The sequence below is a fragment of the Ictidomys tridecemlineatus genome, chromosome 6, assembly GCF_052094955.1.
Source record: "Ictidomys tridecemlineatus isolate mIctTri1 chromosome 6, mIctTri1.hap1, whole genome shotgun sequence".
Lineage (NCBI taxonomy): Eukaryota > Metazoa > Chordata > Mammalia > Rodentia > Sciuridae > Ictidomys > Ictidomys tridecemlineatus.
Window position 1 is genome coordinate 123,157,957 of NC_135482.1, and position 23,834 is coordinate 123,181,790.

The 23,834-nt window shown below is 41.3% G+C and overlaps 1 protein-coding gene across 1 annotated transcript; it reads left to right on the forward strand.

Annotated features, from left to right (window-relative positions):
• Positions 1-1,750: 1,750 nt before the first annotated feature.
• Positions 1,751-23,129, forward strand: Gja3 (gap junction protein alpha 3). The gene is made up of 2 exons (XM_005338621.5): positions 1,751-1,899; positions 20,570-23,129. The coding sequence occupies exon 2, from the start codon at positions 20,587-20,589 to the stop codon at positions 21,901-21,903; it is 1,317 nt and encodes a 438-aa protein (XP_005338678.1). The 5' UTR covers positions 1,751-1,899; positions 20,570-20,586; the 3' UTR covers positions 21,904-23,129.
• The last annotated feature ends 705 nt before the right edge of the window (positions 23,130-23,834 follow it).

Here is a 23,834-nt window from a genome sequence, read left to right on the forward strand (position 1 = left end):
CTAGAATCATATTTCTCATTTTTTTCCTAAAACAAACCCGAGTTTACATAATTACTACATATATACATTCTCAAGTTCAAAAGGGGGAAAAGAACTTTAGATGTGCCTTTACAAATTTTGTGCTGTTTCTCTCTAGAACAACCTTTAACTCAGAACTCAATAAAACAAGCAAATTCTTTAAGACAAGCTGATTGCTAATCTGAGATCTAAACTCTAATAAAAGCAGGCTGCTCCATGGAGATTTGAAAACACCCAGAATCTCAACTTATGCAACATTCCTGCAATCAATCCATCACTCATAAAGGAAACTTTGAAATCATTTTCAGCCTTTAGAATGGCCACCAAAATTCCATTATTATTTATTAAATATCGTCTGTCGACCAAGCATGATACCTCAATTTAGGGAGTTTAAAGGAACACACGGCCTGCCTGATTTGAAACGATGATTAACGTGGACCAGATGCTGTGTTCAGTGACCTTTTGTCCTACGTGTCCCTTTCAAGTGTGGGTAAATCCAATCCTGAGGGTTAAAGATGTCAAAAACTGGCTGGGGTTGTGGCTCAGAGGTAGAACGCTCGTCTAGCACGTGTGGGGCATTGGGTACGATCCTCAGCACCACATAAAAATAAAATGAAGGTATTGTGTCCAACTACAACTAAAACAAAATATTTTTTTAAAAAAAATGTTAAAACCTTCGTCCCTGTACAGAGAAGCTGTTTAGGCTGCACACTGGTATTCCGTCCCAAGACGGGTTCCAAATAATGACCCGCAGGAAGATGATCCATAGGGACACCTTCCCATCACCTCAGGCCCCGCCAAGTATCATGCTCCTCCAACAAGTTATTTTAAAAAATAAATAAATATTAAGAAGAATCCATATGCCTGCAGGCTAAATTAAGTGTGTGTGACAGGAAGCAGGCTCCCGGCCCGCTATTTATAGCCTTCTCCCCTGCCCGGGGCGCCTCCTCGACAGTGCCCACGCTGGCCAAGTCTGCTCTTCTGCCCAGGACTCGTTAGGCTAAGCCGGGACTCGGTGGGCTCAGGGCTCCAGCCCCACCCTGCGCTGTCGGTCCAGGGCCCAAGTCCCCAGGCGGCGGCACGCGGGAGGGGCCGAGGTGCCCGACGCCCACACAATCCAGGATCAGGGAGTGTAACTCCCTGAGAGTAACTGCAGGCCCGGACCCGCCGAACGGAGGGCGAGCGTGGCCCGGGCAGAGGAGCGCACGTCCACGCTGAGGGTGCTCCCCCAGGCGGGTCGGGTCCGCGCGCGCTCAGCTCTGCCCTCCAACCCCGCATTAACGTGCGTTGGTGGGTGTGGGTCGGCAGGGGAGAGTCCGGGTTTCCACGCTCGGAGCTGGCAGGCAGTCCTGCAGGCGCGGATGCGAAGTGCCGGGTTTGGGGATGCGGATGCCTGGTATGGGTCCAGGTGCGGGGTGCAGGTGTAGGTTCGCAGTGGGATGTGAAAGTGGAGTATGGGTGCGCCTGCGAGATGAGGCTATAGGTGCGAGGTCAGGTGCAAGTGCGTGATATGGGCGCCGATGCGAGATGGGATGGTGAATGCCGGGTACGCGGCGCTTGCAGGGTGGGGATGTGGTGCGCGGGTGTGTGGTATGCGCGCCGGATGGAGGTGCGCTTGGACCCTGGCACCGCCCCCGCGCGGCCCGGGCAGGGGGGAGGCGGCAGGGGCGTGGCGCGGCGGCCGGGGGCTGCGGCACGGGGGCGCCCAACGCGGAGCGCGCTGGGGCGGCGGGGATGGCGGCCGGGGCGGGGAGGCCGTGCCCTGGTGTGGGGCGCACGCGTGAAGTTGCACCGCACGTGTGAAAGGAATTCTCGTTTTCAAAGCGTTGGAGAGCCCTGCTCGGGAAGGAGCGCGTCTGGTCACCGCCGCAGTAGAGCGGGGTAAGGCGGGCTGGGGCGCTCAGGAGGCCGGCGCCGGGGCCGAGGGCAGCGCCCGGCAAGGGACGGGCGGGACACGACGTCGCTACTCTCCTGGGACAGCTCCGGAAGTCTGGGCCCGCGCGTGGGCGGCTCCCAGCTCCCTGGAGTTCTTTCGGGATACTTGGAAGAGTTGAGGAGAACCGCAGGGCTGGGGAGCTGGGCCCTAGAGAAACTTTTGGCATAAAAGTTTCCATTTGCTCCTAGAAGTTTCAACGGAGCTCCAGTTCTCCTTGATGGGTGGCTAAGGCTGAAGTCGTTTTCTTGGGAATGTTTTCCCTCTGGCTTGGGGGTAATCAGGGGCTGCCCCAGAACATTAGGGAGCGTAAGGAATACTTGAAAACTCTCACAGCTAACAGCTGCAGAGAGTGGAGTGCAACTGTGCGGGCAATACCATCGCCATGGTCTCTGAAGTTGTGCTGGGAAGGTTTGGAAACGAAGTTGACTTGCCTTTAAGAAACTTTTTTAAAGTTTCTTTTTTTCTTTTGAAAGAATTACATAAGAGATTAGTGCTACGACGTAATTTCCTGATCTGTATGCTTGTGATAATGTAAGTGTTAAGAATTTACGGAACAGGGGGAAAAACCTTATCTGCACTCTACAGTAATCCTTTCCCTTAGAGACTTAAATCATAGCGATCCGGGGACTCTATTACTTTGCTGCCTACTACTCCACACTTTACTGAACAGATTCATCCCACTATGCACAGTTCGTGAAATTTTGTGACTGGGGCTTCAAAACCCGTTTTTATTTTATCAAGGTGCTTGCAAAATATGCCATTTAAAAATGATTATAGGACTGGAGTTGTAACTCATTGTAGAACACTTGCCCAACAAACCCAGGCCGCGGGGTCAATGCCCAGCATCTGGGAAGGGAAAAAAAAAGTGATTATATATACAAACAGCTGAGAAATGAGTTATGTATTGGCTCTCACCTAAAAATTCAAAACAATGGTGCATCACCACTGGCAGATCATCCACAGTGCTATGGAATGTATTGCAAAACAAACGTTAAAAGATAAGAAAGGAAAAAGGGGGGATTTATTTTCCAAATACCAGTGTGTTCAAAGTAAACATCAGCTAATTTGGCACAGAATCCACCAGCTCAGCAGTTTGGATCCTGTTGAGATAAGCATCAAATAAGGGCAATGCACGTGTCCTTTTAGGGTGAAGTAATTCATAAAATTTAGTATTGGTAACAAATTAGTGCTGTTTGTTAACCACGGCATGGCTGAAACTTGTCTTTAAATATAATGGCAGGAAGTCAGGTCTGGTGGTGCATGCCTGTAAACCCAGCTACTCAAGAGGCTCAAGCAAGAGGATTTTGAGTTGGAGGACAGCCTGGGCAATTTAGCAAGAAGTGAAATAAATTTTAAAAGGGTTGGGCGATGTAGCTCAGTGGTAGAGCACCTACTTAGCATGCCCAGGACCCTGGATTTAGTTCCTACTACTGCTACTAGTATTATTAGTAATAATAATAGTATTAGTAGCAATAATAATAAAAAATAGCAGGTAATATTTTAATTCTTTGCCAATAAGAAAAGGAATTTTGACCCAATTTTCTTTTTTTTAATTATTTTATTTGGAGACAATCCAAGTACATGAAAATTTCAAAGTTCACAAAAGTATAGGTAAAATGGGCTGTGGTTGTAACTCAGAGAGAGAGAGTGCTTGACTAACATGTGTGAGGTACTGGGTTTGATCCTCAGCACCATATAAAAATAAATAAATAAAATAAAAGTATTGTGCCCATCTACAACTAAAATAAAGGGTTTTTTTTGTTTTTCTTTTTTTTTTTTTAGCATAGGTAAAAAGAAGGGCTGGGGTTGTGGCTCAGCAGTAGAGTGCTTGCCTAGCATGTGTGAGGCACTGGGTTTGATTCTCAGCACTATATATAAATAAATGAATAAAATAAAGATCCATCAACATCTTAAAATATATATTTTAAAGAAGTAGAGATGAAAGGAAAAGTCCCCCTCCAACCCCAATTCCCCTCCTCAGAGGCAACCACTGTAATGATTTCTTCAATGTAAATGTCTCATTTGTACCTTATAATATATTATTTCTTTTTTGTCTTTCTGTTTTTGTTAGTGCATTATAGCTATAGATGATATTAGGTTTCATTTTGGCATAATCATATTATCCAGTTTTCTGAATGTTAACTTACATTTTAAGTTATTGCATTTATTTTTCTTAATTAAAATAATTTTTGCACATGAGTTTGAAACTTAAAATAATGTGAATTCCAGAAAGCCTCATGCATGTAAAGAATTTAAACTATGGTTTTTCAAATGTGGTCATTTCTGGAACATGCACCTAAGGTTAAATAGGATAGATATATTTTTAGGATCTTAAGTGTTTCACATAATTATGTAATAACTTAATAAATGCAGAGCTTTTGTAATTTGCTAAAATAGCGTCAAAACATTCCAGAATACACTGAGAAGCATTTTATCCTGTGTAGAAAGCCTAAAGAAATAGCCAAATTCACTTAGTGGCTTGATAAACCTATAGTCTCGATCTCCTTTCTGCCATTGTATAATGCCTAGTCCCAGTATTTTGGTCCTCTTTTTTTATTTTTTTAAACAAATCTGCCTCTTCCATGGATTACAAATGAATCTCCTTAGGATAAGGACTATATCTTAGTTATTTAAATATCCTCAGTGCACAGTATAGTGCCACACATATACAAGCTATTTTATAAATATTCACTGAATTGAAGAGAGAAAAGAAATACAAAATTGTACATGTAACTATACCAGCATATGTATGTAAACTGTATGTTTTGCAATTTTAATATAATGCTTAAAGGCAATGAAATAAAGTTGCATCTTAAATTCTGTTCTTACAGTGATGGGAAGTTCTTCATCATGGTAATTAGGTTGGTGCCCTATTGCTTGCTTTTTAAACTGTACTAAAGCTCCAGAAATATGGCCTAGTAATGGTTGGTATGAATAGTTTCCGCACTCTTGCATTTTTCTTTAATTTGAAGAATTAGTGATCTACTTTAAATTTACTGTTAACAAACTAATGATACTAAATATATAAATCAGTGTTTTTCACTTAGTCCACCTGATGATCTCCATAAACTGTTCATTTATTCATGATACTCCAATTCCTCTTAGATTTGAAATAAATCTTTTTGTTCTGGGACACAGAAGAGATCTCTATTATATACTAATAGAGTAGGTTTGAGTAAGAAAAGTGAAATTATATTTATACTGTAGGAATTTTTCTGCAACAAAGAAAACATTCAAATGTATAATTTGTAATATAAATGGATAATAAAATATAAAAATTATCAAGTTGTGAGGTTTTGTTCACTAAGTAAGAGTAAAATCATCTGAATTTGCTTTGAAATTATGATTCTAATTTATATGATGAAGTAACTGGACTGTCCTTAGCATGTCAATGATTATTTCACAATTTTTATAAAAGGTGAAAATGCCCTCTTTAGATTCTCACTGGAAGAGTGAAAGCTTAAAATGTACTCTAACCTGTGTTTCTAAATATGTATATTGGGAAATGTGTTAGAATTTGGTATAATACAAAAGACAACTGCTGTAACCTGAACCGTCCGCCTGGTGCATGAAGTCATGCGGAAGGAGGGGAAGGTAAGTTGTACCAGGAGTTGGAAGTCAGGAGTTCACCACTTTGGGATGTGCAACCTTAGGCAATTCTCAGTGCCCTCTCTGTGCCTCCATTACCTTGTTTATAAAAAAGAAGATAAACTAGAGTGCCTTGAAATTTTTTCCAGTACTGCAATGTTATGATCCCATATTTCTTCCATGGATAATGAGTAAGGTTCCTGCATGATGTCATTGGGTTTGTAGAGGGAAATTACCTTTTGACTGTATTTATGAAGTCAGTGTTTGAAACACTGATCAGTCTTTGTGACTCGGCGGCGTTTTAGACAAGAACCTGTTCAGATCACTGGTATGCTAAACCACCACCCCTGTGATTTTATTTATTATTCTAAGCAGCCCCTCAGAAAGTGGGATACTGTTGCATTCCATTTTACTTTGAGTAGTGACTTTTTTCATTACTTAATTATTAAAACTTGGAGTATCAATGTTGAAGTAAGTCCATTAGAGTTAACATACCATTAAATATCTAAATAAAATGTTGGGTAAGTGAAGAATTCTAGTGGAATTCACAGTTCTTTCACAGAAGTTATTTAAAAACTTATAATGCCATTTAATAATTGGCAGAAGAAACCAGAGGACTTGGCCAGGGTAATGGAAAGGGAGGGTATCTGGAGGGCTTAAGAGGAACCCTGTGTGACATGAATAGTCCTGGAGGGCAGTTGTGTTTCTAATTATGCTCCGCACTGTCTCCATCTTTCTTTTAGTTGAACTGAAGCTTGGCCAGCTGTTAAGTTTCTAACTTAATGTTAGAACTCTAATTGTGGAAATAGTGACTTAATATTTCCAAAAGGAGTCTTTATTTTAGTCAAGTGTTTCAAGAAGAAAATATGGATTAAAAAGTTAATTTTGCCCTCTTGAATATAAAACATTAAAAACCTTTGGTTTTTAAATAAACACATTTTTTAAAATTACTTCCAAATTAAAATTAGCTGTCATTGCAACAAGGTGTGGTGGCATGTACCTGTTACCCCAGCTACTCGGGAGGCTGAGTCAGGAGGATTACTTTAGCACACAAGTTCAAGGTGATCCTGGAACACTGCAAGACCCTGTCTCAAAAAATAAAATTAGCTCTCACTAGGCTTTTAATTGCAATAGGTCAAGAAATAAAAACTGATTCATTCTTTCCTTTGAATAGAGATGAAAAGTGTTCATTGTATATGCCTTACTTAGCCAAATTAAGGCTCAAGAGCAGTCAGCTTTTCAGGTACTCATAAATGATTAAAATCCCCACATGAAAGAGAAAATAAGATGATAATAATGCATGGCATGCATTATTACAAGTACTCCCCATACATTCTTATTTCATAAGTAATATAAGTAAAATTAAAAGTGTAATTTAAAAATGAATTTTGTAAATGCAAATATTACAAAGAAAAAAAAACAATTTGGTGTTTCTGGAGACTTATTCTGTGACTATAAAAAAAAAATGTACTCCTAGCAGTACTTTAGAACTGTGAGTAAAGAAGTTGGAAAAATTAATGTTTTATAATTTTACTAAAATCAGTTGATTCTGAATGGGAATTTCCTGCCAGAGCATTAAATTATTAAGTTAATGAAAAAAGTCTCATACAATGTTTACCATATTTATTCAACAGCAAAGAATAAAGACATGGGATCCATTGTGGATAGAAAATTGTTCAAAAATAATTAAGAATGACCTGTGTTTTACCTTTTTTTTTAAAAAAGAGAGAGATAATTTTTTAATATTTTCGGCAGACACAACATCTTTCTTTGTATGTATGTAGTGCTGAGGATCGAACTCAGCACCACACGCATGCCAGGTGAGCACGCTACCGCTTGAGCTACATCCCCAGCCCTTGCATTTTACCTTTTAAAGTGGGGATAGAAACCCCTGTGACTATATAATAATAAAAATTTTACACTAAGGTAAAGGAGGCCCTTAAATTATATATGGGTATTTTATAGTAATCCTGGGAAATACTAAAATTGGCATTATCTGTTTAAAAGATCCATAGGAATTTTTCGCAGACTTATTCTATGCCATGAATATAGCATACATGGTAAGACACTGGGGGAAAAAACCAACAAAGTAAACTGTCATTCCTTTTTAAACATATCAAAGTTTGTTCTTTTAAAAAATTAAAAAAAGAAAAACTGTGCTGGGGGATATTCAGTTCAGTAATAGAGCACTTACCCATCATGTGCAAGGCCCTGGGTTTGTTCCCCAGTACCAAAAAGAAAGAAAAGAATAACTTCTAACAAGACTAATATTTTTAAAGCCCCAAGTAATATTTGGAACCAAACAAAGGAATCTAGTACAGATATAGGTTTTAAAGAGCATAAGAAAATGCCAAGGAATTTTAGTTAATAAATTTGAAATAGATGAAATGGAAAATTTTCTAAAAGATACAAATCATCAAAATTAACTTGAAAAATAGCAAACCTTATGTATATCAGTTATGGTTCATGAAATTGAGTTTGTAAACAAATCATCTTCCTAGCCCTATTAAAAATGTCCCAAACTGTTTTATAGGATTCTTATATGAGCTTCTTTAAAGAATTTAAAAATTTTCAGTCTTAAATAACTTGCATGCCAAAATCTGATGATAGTTTAAAAAAATCAGTTGATTCTGAATGGGAATTTCCTGCCAGAGCATTAAATTAAAAAAAAAAAAAGTTGAGCTCAATCTTAGGTATGAACAAACAAGAATCCAAAATGGAGTTTTAGCAAATTAAATATTCTAGTAGTATTAAGAATTAAATCATGATAAGAACTTATACCAGCAAAGCTAAGGTGATCAACTCACAATAGATACTAGGAAATAGTGCTCTACTAAATCCAGTACTCATTCATGGTTTAGAAAACAAAAATAGCACAAAGTCTATAGAAAAGACGACAGAAATTTCCTTAGCTAGATATATGTTAAAACATCATCATGGTCAATGATAAAATTTTAGAATTATTTGTGTTAAAACCAGAAACAAGAAAGTATGTCATCTACAGGCAGTAGAAGTCTTGGCTGGCTCTGGAAGACAAGAAAAAGCAATAACAGGAATTAATGTTAGAAAAGGAAGAGATACATTTATGCTTAATAGCAGATGTTATAATTGTGTGTCTACATAGAACATTCAAAGGAATATTCCACTGTAAATATTAAGTGCCTTCTAACAGGTTGCTGGATACAAGATTAATGTATAAAAATAATGATCAGGCTGAGGGTATAGCTTAGTGGTAAAGTAGTGCCTAACATGCATGAGACTCTGGGTTCCATTCTCAGCGCTTTCAAAAACAAAAATAATGTTTCTGGGTATCAATGATAACCAATCATAAAATTTGAAAAACTCTTTAGAACAACTCTAAAGCATCTGGGAATAAACCTTACAAAAGATGTATAAGGTTTTCAAGGTCAAGATCCAAAGTACAATTGAATGATATTAAAAAGTTCCTCACCGGTGACATAGTTGTGCCCCTTGCTGGGGAAATTAGATTGTAAAGAGGTAAATTTGACTTGTCTATTAATTTAATGCATTTCTAATTAAAATTGTACCTTGGATTTTTGTGTAACTTGATAAACTGAAACCAAATGTCATATGCAGAACAAGGTTGAGGGACTCGCCCTACCATATATCAAGTAAAGTTATTCCTGAGTATCCACTGGGAATTGGTCCCAGGAACCTCCTGCCCAACATACACACCATCCCATGCAGAAAGTAAAATCTATGAATGCTCAAGTACCTTATGTGAAATGGCATAGTATTTGAATAGAACCTGTCTGTACACAACCTCCTATATATACATTAAGTCATCTCTAGGTGACTTATTAATACCTAATACAGTGTAATTTTATGTACGTAGTTATCAAATGTATAAGAGAATCAAAGGAAGAAAAATGTTTATACATGTTCAGTTCAGATGCAATTTTTTTTAATTCATATTTTTGATCTGAGGTTGGTTGAATTCCTGGTTGGTTTTGGAGGGTCAACTATACTGTCTTAAGTGTGAAAGATGAAATAAGCTAATGGAAAAGTCTTTCCACTGCTGAAAAGATAACTAGGGCAGCCCATTTATCCACATATATTATTTATGACTAGTTCAGCCCACTGTGTCCTTTTAGATAGCAAAAATTAGTCACCGCTGCCTCCACTCCAAACCTGAGCAGACATTACTAACTGAACATAGAACTCTTTCTGGCTAAGCCTCACAATTCCACTCAACAATATTCCAGACAATCACACACAGTCAATACAAAATTAATCTACCCAGCCCTACTCCACATTATACTACTTCATTATATTACATTATACTCTATTTACCTAATTTGTAAACCCAGTAACAGTGTTTTGTCAAGATATTGTTGTATTGGGTGGCTCAGAGGAAGGGTGTTTGCCTAGCACGAGTGAGGCACTGGGTTCGATTCTCAGCGCCACATTAAAAAAAATTAAAAAATAAAGGTATTGTGTTCACCTATACTAAAAAATAAATGTTTTTTAAAAAGATATTGTTATAAAAAGATATTGAGTATAATACAGATTAAATCTTTTGATTCTGTTTCTACTCTAGTCTTAACGCAAACTTGCTTTCCTGATGAGCCGCTCCTCATAAGCCCCTCTGTGCTTTCCTTGCAGATGATCCAGAACCCCAGGTCTCTGACCCCAGCCCCTCTTATTCTCTGCTGCCCTAGATGATCTCCATGCAGTCTGAGGGTTTAAAATACCATCTGCTTGACAACAGATCCCAGATGTGAACCTTCAGCCCCCACACTTCCATGTCTATGAGGCATTTAAACTTCACACATCCCAATTAAACCCTTGATAGCCATGCCCTTCCCCAACCTGACCCTCCTCTGCCTTCCCCATCTTGGAAAAAGACAGTTCCATTTCTCTAAAGGGAGGCATGAACACAGTTCTCTTTGGTCTCCCCTCCCCACCCCACCCTACCCGTGGGCATTTCTCCGAGGGGGCACCCTTCGTGCATGTTCTGCTGTTTCTCACCACTTTTTCTGCTTCTCTGGATACCAGCGTGGTCCCTTCACGGAGGCTTTGTGCTCACCCTCGCCCCTTTCCTGCCTGGAATACTCTGCCTCCTTAGCTGAGGCTTCCCTTTTCCTTTGTCTTCGTGTCCTCACCCCCTGCCCACTGCCCTAGGGAGCCTCCCCTGCTCCTCTCTGACCATATGCCCTCATCTGTACCCCGCTCCTTTCTGTGTCCCCAGAGACGGCACTGGCATATCGGACAAGGTATGGGTTGTGTGTCTGCCTCCCCCACCCCATACACACACCTAAGTGTTCAGTGGCAAGGGACAGAGCCCTTGTTTAATTCAATACCAAGTCCTCAGAGAATCCTTTGGGTTGCGCATGTCGAAGGACTGCATGTTGCCTGTGGATCGGTGTCTGGCCGTGAAGGGAATGGAGGTGGAACTATACTCTCATCTTCTCTGGCCCCCATCATGGGACATTCTGTCTTCTCAGGGGCTTGAGTCTTGCCCTGGCTGGAGGTGACCTCCTTTTTGACCTCGCTGATAGAAGTCTTGTTAGCACTCTGGAGGAGGTTGCATCCCACAGCCGCCCTCCCACCTCCCTCCTGTCATTGGAAGGAAGCTGCTGTGTCTCCCTATCCTCATCTTCTCTTGTGATTTCACTCTCTGATGTCTAATACCCATAACTCCCCTGTCTTAGGCCCTGCACCTTCCTTTAATCCACGTGGACTGTTCTTCCTTTGAGTTCTAGATTTATTGAGCAAGTTTTCTGGATATAATTTTACTCCCCCCATCTCCTCCTCTTTAACTCTTCTCCTATATTTTTTGTCCCTACCCTCCCATGAGACTGGTCACTTGAGGACCAACAGTGGTCTCCCTCTTGTGAGATCAAAGGGCCTTTTATTTGTTTTCATTCTTGAACACTGCAGAGAATGTTGACACTCTTAGTCACCCCTCTTCACAGCTCTCAAGGCTGCCTTCCGATACGTAAAATGTGACTCACAGGTATGCTGGCTCTCCTGTCCTTGGTGCCCTTTTGCCCTTGAGCCCATCGCTGGTTTTCTGGCTCCCTATTGATTTGAGAAGCTGCAGGAGTTACCTGACCGTTTCTTCTAAGATTAGAAGTTTCTGAACTTCCCATCTACTTAAGAGGCTGAGGCAAGAGGATCTCTTGAGGCCAGCCTGGGCAACACTCTTGTCTCTTTTTTTTTTTTTTAAAAAGAGAGATGTTTCTATAAAACAACTGTTCAATATTCTTCAGACTTTTCAAGGTTAAGAAAAAGGTGAAATTTCTCAGACTAGAGAAGTCTTGGGAGATAGGAAACCTAAATTTCAATGTGGTATGGTGAACCAGAAAAAGACATTATTCAGACAATTGCCAAAATTTAAATCATGTCTTTAAGAGTATTTTGTCAGGATGGGAGTGTATCTCAGTGCATTGAGCACTTGCCCTGGGTTTGATCCCTAGCACCACACAGAAAAAGACAACTACAAAAAAAAAAAGTATTTCACCAATGTTAATGTCATAGATTTTAATAATATTATGGCAGTTATCAAGTTGTTTGTATTTGGGGAAGCTGGATGAAGAGTATGTAGAAACTGTATGATATTTTTGAAAATTTTTTAATTCTAAAATTATTCTAAATTTAAAAAGCCTATTTCCCCGTTCTGTTGAAAAAAAAATTTTAACTAACTTTCCTACAATGACTGAAAAAGAGGAAATGATGATGCCAAAAATAAAAAAATAATTTCACAGAGCATATTTTCCAAGAACCTAACAAAATCCAAACTTTGTGACTTTGAGGAAGCTCATCTGGCCCACACGGAAGGAGACCATTTTGTTGGCACCATCTGGCACCAGTGGGCTTGGTCTTCATTCACCTTGGTCCCTTCCCACGGTGCCTGGCTGTGGGACTGTTCCCTGAAGTCCCACCTTTGCATATCCAAGTCATGAGTCCTTTCTGATATCTTGATTCATTGTTTTTTTGTTTTCTGCCAATTTCGTCCAAAGGACTTTTTCTCTGCTCTTCACACCCCCTCCCATGAAGCCCCAACCACAGACAGACAGACCCTCCTCCTAACTACTTCCTGCATTCTGACAATGTTATTGGGGTTTTTTTTTCCACCATCGTATGAACATCATCAAGTGTATCACTGTGGTATAAGCTTATGGAACCTCATCATATATGTAATCCATTGTTGCCTGAAAGGTTATGGCAGCACATGACCTTATCTTAAAAACGCTCAATAATGCAGGATGCAGTATTCTGTTGTTAGATCACATGAACCTTACAAAGTTAGCAGTCACACTTTGAGGTTTTCCATTCAAGATGAAAATAAACCTGTACTAGTCCATTTTGCATTACTGTGATGAAATGCCTGAGGTAGACTACTTAGAAAGAAGTTTATTCAGCTCATAGTTTTGGAGGTTCAAGGACCCTGTTGGCTGCAAAACATGTTTGGCAGCTAGGATCTCATAGTCACTTCCAAAAGCATACCCCCAGTTGACCTAAGAACCTCCCACCAGGCCTCACTTCATCTTCCAACATTGCCGTCCTGGGGACGAAACTCCCAACACAACTTTGGGGGACAAACCACATCCAAATCATAGCACCCTCTCCTCCAAGTGGGTGCTAGGCATTCCCTTCACCCAACCTCTGTGCTAGTTCCCCTTGATCTCAATTTCTGAAGATCCTGTCTAAAGTATTCTTGCTGAGCCACTGTGAATCATAGCTGTACTGATTTTTCTATCTGACTAATACTAGAGATGTGATTTCTTTATTTTTCCCACATTTTTATTGGTGCATTATAGATGTACATGATGGTGGGATTCATTGGAAGGCTAAGATTTGAAAGTGGTATTAATTAAAAAAAAAGAAAACTCTAGAACCTCTACTTGTCATCTGGAACCACCTGAAATCTGATACTGTGCAGGGAGGTGGATGCCACTTCTGCTTTGGAGGTGCCCATTTAATCTGACTTCTATCCAGATTGTTAATAATCCAAATAGTGCTCTGGTTAAATTTGTCATTCATGTGCATATGCATTTTACAAAACCAAACCCAACCTGTGAAGTGCAGCAGTGAGGCTCACCAGTGAGTATAAGGGGACACACTTAGGTTCTGTGGGGGAAACTGCATCCCCCCCCCCAATACTGCTCCCAATGTGTAGACTGTCAGGCAGGAGGATGGAGTTCACTTTAAGCTCTGTGTCATCAATCATAGCTGCTGTCCTGTCAGGGCTAGTTATGTGCCTCAGCAATCCCAGAAGCATTATCTTCTAATACTGGGCTAATTGTGCACAGTGTATTGTATTTGTCTTTTGTGTACTTACTATTGACACAATTAAAGAGCAGAAAGAAGTAGAAACCATGATGAACAATGAAAAAGGAATCAGCTGATTTTTTCAAAACCTAGAACTTCAAAAAATATAAGCCATGGTCATGAAACTTTTATGATGATGTGATATGTAGTGATGGAAAATGTAGATATATATGAAAAGAAAATAAAAATCACCCCATTCTCAAAAACACCACTGTTAACATTTCAGTATCATTCTTCCTTTCTCTACATGCGTGTGTGAGTATGTGTAAAACAGCTGATATTAGACCATAGTACTGTATGAGTCTTTTGTCATTTATCATTGTAGCATCAGTATTTCTTCAAATTATTAATGTGCTTTGAAATTATGTTTACTATAACAAGATATCAATATATTTCAATAGTTATGAATCATATTATATCTTAGTAATTATGAGTCAACCATATATTTTCTTGTATGCCCAGTCTTATTCTGTAAGAAATTTAAGGTGGTATATCAATTAGGAATTATTTTGTCTGCAAGTAACACAAAAATATCTAACTAAAATAAATGTAGTTTTTCCTCCTAACATAAAAAAGTCTGAAAGTGGCTGGTAGAGTTGATTCAACACCTCCACATTGTCCCAGCAGATGCCTTGGGACTTTCTTGACTCTTCCCTCAAGCTTATTGACTCAAGTTTGCAAGATGGCTGCCCAGTTCCAGGTATCACATATGTACTCGATACAGAAACAGTGCAAATAGCATCTGCCTTTTTCTTTGAAAACCAGTTTTCCAGCAGGATTCTTATATCTCAGTGGACAAAATGCATTTTATAGTCACTTCTAGCCAGAAGGGAGGATAGGGAAGCAAGGACTTCTCTTCCTAGTCACATTATAGGCAGGCAAAGGAGAAGAGATGACTGGGACCTGGGTTGTCAACCATTGGGTCAGCCACCGCCAGCCACAATGATTTATTTGACTGTCATCTTTTAGGGGAGATTTCTGTTTCCAGCTCTTCCTTCTTGTAAGTAACATTTACAAGAAATCATGAACAAACATTTATATACATAACTGGTGATTTTCTTAGTCTTGGGCCCTACAAGTAGAATCCAAGGTCAAAGGTATTATAACTTTACATCTCTCATCCATGTTACTAAATTCTTTTCCAGAAAAATCTTACCACTGTACATTACCATACAGAGTATATTGCTGGATGCTCCCACTTAAGACATGTTCTTAATTGTTCGTCTCTCACATTTAATGAGCTGTAACCACTGCCAAAGCACAGGCAGATCATCCAGATAGCATCATTCTTACAGGCTGCACCAGAAGGTCACAGTGCAATTCCAGCGGCATATATTTGGATACTATGAACACTTGGACCGAAAAAAGCCTGGAAAGGGTGAAGCCAGAATAGCTGAGTAACAAGACACTAGAGTAATAAGACACTGTAGAAGTCGTCAGCTTCTCCTTCCTCTTCTGATTTACCAACGAAATAAGTAGATTGTGGCCCTGTGTTCCTTAACAGGTGCACACACAATGAACATTTTGGCTGAGATAGTTACTGGCTGTGAGGTCACTCTGAACGTTGCAGAATATTTTTGCCTCTCTGACTCCACAGGGAAATGCCAGCAGCTCTGTCCAGTCTGTGACGAACAGCAAAGTCTCCTTCCTTCCTGTGTGCCACCAATGCTGGGTGGGGAGCCCATCAGCCCCTGGATTGAGCCCATCAACAAACAGGTGACACCGTGGCAAACAGTGCAAAACTGCTTGTGCATCTGAGGGTGGCTGGAAGCATTAGATACCCACACTGGCTTCTCCTCACACACCTCCAGAAATGCACATCTTCCAGTTTGGCTGCAGATGTCAAGAGGGAGGTGTGCATGAGCCAGTTCCACCCTCAGGACCAGAGTTAAGGAAGACAAGCCTGCAGCAGTCAAGGGATCTTTGGAGACCAGAGACCCTGCTATCCTTGGACAGCAAAGAAAGGAGACACCTGTGATGTTAGCCTGAATGGGTAGGAGATGGAGGGAACTTCCTGAAACAGAGGAGAGCATGGTCAGGAGAAGAGAGTGCCCAGGGCAGTGGTGTAGGTCTGCATTGGCCACCTTTAAGGGGAATGTGAAATCAGGACAATTCAGCAGGCTGGGCTCTAGATGGGTATGGCTAGAGAAACATCATGTGCAGAAGCCATAACTGTGGTGTTTCAGAGGTTGCAGGAGTTTGATGTGCCTAGGGCTGTGGCCAGTCCTGATGGGTCTTGCATGCTACCAGGGTTTTGTCCTATGCAGTGTTGGTCAGAGACTTGACAGTTCTTTGCTCAGGGCTATGTGTTAAAAGAGCTCAGCAGACTGCGGAGAAAGAAGGGCTATGGGCAGAGGTACCACTGGGGGCTTCTTAGTGAGCTTTTTGTCACCATATTGAAGGATCTGACACAGGCTACTTATGAAGTAGTTAATTTAACTCACTGTTTTGGACATGGCACTGGCATTAGCTCAATTCTGGTGATTCTTTCACCAAATAAAAGATATCTGTGTGAAAGGAGGATCTTACATGGCTAAAAGGAAGTCAGGGGGGGGAGGAAGAGAGAGGGGGGAGACCCACAATCCTCCTTCAGAGGACTTCCCACTAGGCTCCACCCCTTAAAAGAACCATGACCTTCCAGTAGCACCATCCTGGGGACCAAGATTCCAACACATGTACTTTGGGGGGACACTTGGTACCACATAAAAACCACAGCAAGGAGCCTTCATGATCATCTTAAGGGCGCTGAGTGACTGTCCTTCTAGGGATGCCTGTGAGGACTGATTAAGAGAATTGTAGCTTGGAGGAGAAGCAGGAGGTCACCTAGAATGGTTCCCTGACATACCTCATGGGCAAAAGTGGGTTGTTTCGTATACAATAATTAAGTTTCAGAAGTAAAACATTTCACCTTCTAAGAATGTGCAAAATGATACCAGTTACGAATTGAATAGAATTTATACAATATATTAATTTTTCTCAAATTAGTCATGTGTTAACTGCCATGACCACATATACATTAATAGTCATCATTCTTGATCCAGTGGCAGCTACCCATCTTATAGTCCCAAACCCATTTATCAGGATCAAACTGAGACTTATCCTGGCGTATTTACATTTTTAACTAGAGACAAAACTCTCACAGTAGAAATCCAAACATCAGCAGGCTCTTGGAAGAGTCAACTTTCTGTTAACTGAAATCACCCCATGTGGATATCACTAAGGAAAATATACAAAGAGAAATCTTGATATCATTAAGTGATCAAGAGGCCTGCTTTGACATTCAGGTTCCTGTCTAAAGCACCTTTTATGGTGAGACAAGTCTATGTCATTGTCAGCCTTCTCTTTTGCATTTTTAATTAAATTAAGGTGATGGGGTTGTGGGTTCGATTCTCAGCACCACATATAAATAAATAAATAAAGTCCATTGACAACTAAAAATATATTTTTTTAAAAAAAGAAGAAGAAGAATAAGAAGAAGATGCCAGTTATACCAGTCACAATATGGGACAAGGAGACTGTAGAGTCTATGAAGAGTAAGATTTCTCTAAAGATCTCGACTGAATAAGCAAAGAGTTGAAAATGTATTCAAAGACAGGTATTCATCAGATTTCTAGCAAGTTTTATTTGCCTTCAATCCTAATCATAAAAATTAATATTTTGAACATTTTAAAATTTAAAATGTGTTCCATTGGCAACCTAGGCGTACTCGTACAGCTGAAATGGCTTTCCTTACTGCCAAGAGTGGCTTTGAGAACGCTGAAGCTCTTCTTTAGTTCCAGTCACAATGCCCAGACTATTTGAGCAGCAATGACATGGGACACCTAATATGTATCCCCTGTGTCTGAAGAGTGCTACTGCCTTCTAAAACAGAGTCCATGTCTTACCTCCCTTCATGACTGTCACCTATTTTCCGCAGGCTCAGAGAGAGGCAGCTCCTGCTCCCAGACACATACTTAACTCTTGCTGAGGGGGTCTAGAGTGTGCCTGCAGCTCTCCTGTCCTCAGGTGTAGTCACACCTATGAGCCCTACCCAGCACCCTTGGCTTTCCAGCCCAGAAGACCTAGGCCTAGTGGCTTCTCCCCTGTTTATTTGGCTCCATTCTAGCACCTTGGCTGCATTTGGAGGTGTTTCCCTAGTTCCCAGCACAGCACGAGGGACACATTGGATGCCTATTAGTGCTATTGGGTGACTTCCTGCTGAAGGACTGCAGCCCTGGTCCTGGAAGGATCATCACGACCTGTCATCCCTGGTACCTCCTCTGGCACCCAGCCACCACTCCATCCATCTTTGCCCAAGTGTCTAACTTGAGTTTCTGTAGGGACCACAAAGATTACACTTTTAGTGCTGTGTAATACTCCATAGTGGCATTTATACACTATGGAGTATTACACAGCACTAAAAAATGACAAAATCATGGAATTTGCAGGGAAATGGATGGCATTAGAGCAGATTATGCTCAGTGAAGCTAGCCAATCCCTAAAAAACAAATACCAAATGTCTTCTTTGATATAATGAGAGCAACTAAGAATAGAGTAGGGAGGAAGAGCAGGAAGAAAAGATTGACATTAAACAGAGGCACGAGATGGGAGGGAAAGAGAGAGAAAAGTGGAATTGCATGGAAATGGAAAGAGACCCTCATTGTTATAAAAAACTACATAAAAGAGGTTGTGAGGGGAATTGGAAGAAAAATAAGGAGAGAAATGAATTACAGTAGATGGGATAGAAAGAGAAGTTGGGGGGGAGGGGGATAGTAGAGGATAGAAAAGGTAGCAGAATACATCAGTCACTAGTATGGCATTATGTAAAAATGTGAATGTGTAACCTATGTGATTCTGCAATCTGTATTTGGGGTAAAAATGGGAGTTCATAACTCACTTGAAACTATTGTTTGAAGTATGATATGTCAAGAGCTTTGTAATGTTGTGAACAACCAATAAAAAAAATTTAAAAAAAAAGATTGAAAATAGAAAAAAAAAAGATTACACTTAATAGGAGAGGTGATTTTAGGTGGTGTATTCATTGATATGGAATCAAATATGAGAAACTCCATCCCTTAATTCTGTTTTCATCCTAACAGCGGTCTTGAAGGTCTCAGTTTGATTATAGTACAGTCAGCGCTTCACATCTGTGAATTCAACCAATCAAGGATCAGAAATATTTCAGGGGGAAAAAAAATGGGTCTATACTGAACATGTACAGACTTTTTTCTTGTTATTACTCCCTAAACAGTACAACAACTATTTACATAGCATTTACACCTATTAGGTATTATAAGTCATCTAGATATGTTTTAAGGTATATAAGAGGATGAGTACAGGTTCAGTGCAAAAACTGTGCCATTTTATATACAAAACTTGAGCATCCACAGATTTTGGTATCTTTCAGGATCCTGGAACCAATCCCCTTTGTATCTTTAACACACCTCTAATACTTCTAACCTCCCTCTTTAAATAAATAAAGAGTTTATACTCAGGGGTTGTTTGTGAGGGGAAGTTAGAGCAAACAATTGTCAACAATGTATTTAAAGCTACCTTCCATTTATGGTATCAGTACCTCCTTTTAGAGAAGTGATGTAGAGTTTCCTATTTAAGCTAAATTTAAGCATAAAAAGAAAGTTGCTATTAAGAAAAAAAGTAAATAATAAGAGTGGTAGTAGATTAATATGGCAAGGTGACATATGACACATGACTTATAATACCAGTACATGACACATTATTGAAGGTGACATGGGAATAACAACAATTTGGGAAAATTTTGCTCTAATTCACACAAACAAAGGTGAAAATTTGAAGCTGGTCTGAGTTGCAGGTAGAGTCCAGAGCTCCTGTGGGGATACCATGCTTCTGTGGAGGAAGATGTGGGGAGTTAAAGGTCAGGTGAATCATTTCTCTTTCTAGCGTTCCTTTCCTCATCTCTGAAATAAGGAATGGAACACGTGGTTATCTTGTTTATGCCAGCAGTTACTACTTGTGACCACTGCACAGTGCTGTAGATATTAATTCAATTCTGTTCCACATGTTAATAGGGAAATAACATCCAGTACTTCAGTGTCCATTGAATCCAGGACCCCTATGGATGCTATCTTCCACAGAAACTCATGTCCCTTATATAAAATGGCTTAGTATTGCATAGAATCTACACATTCCATTTTGTATACTTAAACCATCTCTAGAAGACCTGATGTGGTGTAAATACTGTGGAAATGGTTGTTATACTGTATTAAGAAATAATGACAGCCAGGTACAGTGGCACATGCCTATAATCCCAGCGGCTGAGGCAGGAGAATCTCCAGTTCAAAGCCAGACTCAGCAATTTAGAGAGAGAGACGTAACTCAACAAGGACCTGTCTGTAGTTAAAATATTAAAAAGGGCTGGGGAAGTAGCTCAGTGATTAATTGCCCCTGGGTTCAATCTCAGGTACCAAAAAAAAAAAAATGAATGAATGGAAGTTTGTACTTGTTGAGGACAGATGCAATTACCTTCCCCCCCGCCACCCACCCCCATTATTTTTTCATCTGAGGTTGGTTGAACCTAAGGATGTGAAGAGCTGACTATGCACATGTGTACCTACATCCTTAAGGAGAGTTCCCCAGCGCTACCCGTGTTTGGAAGTGGGAGTACAGCTGATACGACTCAATTCTAGTACTCATCGTGACTGCCCTGGGGTGATTGACCTCTGCAGCTCAACTACTCTAACCCGCGTATTAATGCGCCATGTTCCCTTACAGGTTAGCCATCTGAAGCAATGGGTGACTGGAGCTTTCTGGGGCGACTACTAGAGAACGCACAGGAGCACTCCACGGTCATCGGCAAGGTTTGGCTGACGGTGCTGTTCATCTTCAGAATCCTGGTGCTGGGGGCCGCAGCGGAGGAGGTGTGGGGTGACGAGCAGTCCGACTTCACCTGCAACACCCAGCAGCCTGGCTGCGAGAACGTGTGCTACGACAGGGCCTTCCCCATCTCGCACATCCGCTTCTGGGTGCTGCAGATTATCTTCGTGTCCACGCCCACCCTCATCTACCTGGGCCACGTACTGCACATTGTGCGCATGGAAGAGAAGAAGAAAGAGAGGGAGGAGGAGCTGCTGAGGAGAGAAAACCCGCACCTGGAGCGGGGTCAGGAGTCTCTAGATGGGGCTGGCTCTCAGGATAAGACTGTGGTGCGTGACGACCGGGGCAAGGTGCGCATCGCTGGGGCGCTGCTGCGGACCTACGTCTTCAACATCATCTTTAAGACGCTCTTCGAGGTGGGCTTCATCGCTGGGCAGTACTTTCTGTATGGCTTCCAACTGCAGCCGCTCTACCGATGTGACCGGTGGCCCTGCCCCAACATGGTGGATTGCTTCATCTCCAGACCCACCGAGAAGACCATCTTCATCATCTTCATGCTAGCGGTGGCCTGTGCCTCTCTCGTACTCAACATGCTGGAGATTTACCACTTGGGCTGGAAAAAATTCAAACAAGGAGTGACTGATCATTTCGGCCCAGACACCTCCGAATCCAAGCTGGTGGCCGCAGAGCCATTGCCACTCGCTTCCCGCCCACCCACGGTCACTATTGGATTCCCACCTTTGTACACGCATTATGCCTCTCCCCTGGGACAGGCCGGCGAAGCAGGGTACCCCGGAGCCCCGCCACCAGCAGCAGACTTCAAAATGGTAGCATTGAATGAGTCACAAGGGAAGGGCCACCCTGCCAAGCTCTACAATAACCAACACCTGCTGATGACAGAGCAGAATTGGGCCAACCAAGCGGCTGAGCATCAGACTCCGGCGCGGAAAGCCTCCTCCGCAGCGTCCAGTCCCGCAGCCCCAAGCCCCGCAGGCAGCAACAGCCAGCGGCTCCCACCGGAGGCTGGGCAAGGGGGCACCGCACCCCAGCTGCTGGAGGACCGGAGCGGCAGCAGCTTGGAAGAGAGTGCCTTGGCTGTGACCCCCGAAGAAGAGGAGCAGGCCTTGACCACCACAGCAGAGATGCATGAGCCTCCCTTGCTCCTTACAGACCCAGGAAGGTCCAGCAAGGCCAGCAGTGGGCGGGCCAGGCCAGGTGACTTGGCCATCTAGCGGTGGTCTCTCCAGACAGCTTTATAATACATTTTTTTTTCTAGAAACCAAAACCAAAGCCAAAGTTCAAATCAGCAGGTAGAAAGAGCCTGAAAATAAGAGCGCGCTGGAGTCCCAGAAGGGAGATGTGGAGCAGAATCTATCAGGTGTTCGTGTTTAATGCTTGCTGTTCTTAACCCTGAGTTATAGTGGAGATGATTCCAACGTTTCTGAGTTTGTGAGGTGGGGCAAAGCTGAGGGCAGTTGTTGGCCTTTAAAGATATTCACAGCAGCCCAGCAGCCTGGTTGCTGTTAGGCCTCTGGGTTCCTGCTGTCTCTGTGGTTAACTGTTCGGTTGTGACAAAGCAACAGGTGTCTGCAGCCCTTCAGCTAGGGACAATTAGGTTTTCTATTCCTAACCTCACCAGAGCCTTTGGGCAGCCCAGCAAGTCACAGACACACTTAGCTCTATCTCTGCTTGATACTTTTAACTTAGAGTTGAATTTCATTTGGGATATTTGCCAAACTGCACTAAAAAAAGATTTAGAGTGAGTCCATATAGTGTCATTTGAGTTTCTGAAATTGGATGTGAAGCCCAGGATATCAAACTACAAGCTTCATGACAAGTGACAAAGAGCAGTTACCCTCCAGAGTCAGATTCAGTGAGACAGAGCCACAGAGGTTGCTGGTAGAAGGCAGGTGGAGATGCAGCGCCACTTGAGAAAATTTTTCAACAGCTGAGGAAATGGACATGGAAGTGTGGCAGGAATGTCTTAGGTATTTATTTTTTAAATGATATTTTGTGCTTTGCTCTGGATGGAACAGGTATGCCTATTTTCCCCCCACTTTCTATCTTTTAGGAAAAATAGTACTGTTAAAATGGGTACTGACACAGAGAATGCTAATTTGTCCTAGTACATACTAGTAAAGATTTTTGAACTTCCTTTTAAAAGAAATTCTTCAACTTCAAGAGTCAGTTAATCATGATGAGAACGTAATATAGAAAATAAAAAGCAGGGGGGAATTTAAGTGCATTTCAAATACTTGAAGTTGTGAAGTTTTTGAATGGGAGGTTAAAAGTTAACTACTGTTGCCAGGAAAAATATTTATACAGATGAATCAATGAAGATCTACACTTTTTTTTTTTAAAGAAAACAGTACAAAATAAAACATTTTGAGTTTCCTAACTATTCTTTGTGGGTAGCCTGTTTGCTTTCTAAAGTTTAAATAAAAGTGTCTGGGTTTTACTGCCTGTGTAAAAGTGTGTGCTGATTGTGGGGTATACATCTTATTTCCCACCCATACGAGAGCTGTCCTGACAGGGAAGCTATTTATGTGTGTGGGCCCAGCTTGAAGATGTCAGAATTTTTGTACGGCACACACTGCTATAGAGTCTTGATCACAATATGTTTATAAACTGATGAGCAATGGTCATTTGAGCCTTTCTCTACTCACACTTTTCACTTCCAACTTCCACTGAGTATTGTTAGCAAGTATCTTTAGCCCTGTTCAGCAGAAGTTCATATATTTTTCCATATAATTCATTTCTTTTTATAAACCAATTTCCTGGTGATTCATGTGAAGCCATACTCTACAACATACTTTGTTTTATATCATAAAGGGTGATCCACTAACAATCTGATGAAAAGAGTATGATTTTTTTTAACACTCTGATTCATGTTTGCAACTCGTTTGCATAGGAATCAACACGATTTATTAGTGTGTTTTTATTGCCCTAGAATGCCCTGGACAATTAATTGCCTAGGTTTGGAAAATGCTAGATTTCCATATATATACTGAAAGCAGAGCTCAGCCCTTTGGAAAATTATTTAAATCATTCTTCGCAATTCTCCTAGCCTGGTGAATATCTAGGGCCATTCTAGATGCATAAGTTCTAACTCATCACGTTGCAGTGAGTACCTTAGCTTTAGGGCAACAGGACTTAGCTATCC

Bases quoted from the DNA above. Each gene is read 5' to 3' on its own strand.
- Gja3 (XM_005338621.5), top strand. From the start codon at position 20,587: ATGGGTGACTGGAGCTTTCTGGGGCGACTACTAGAGAACGCACAGGAG.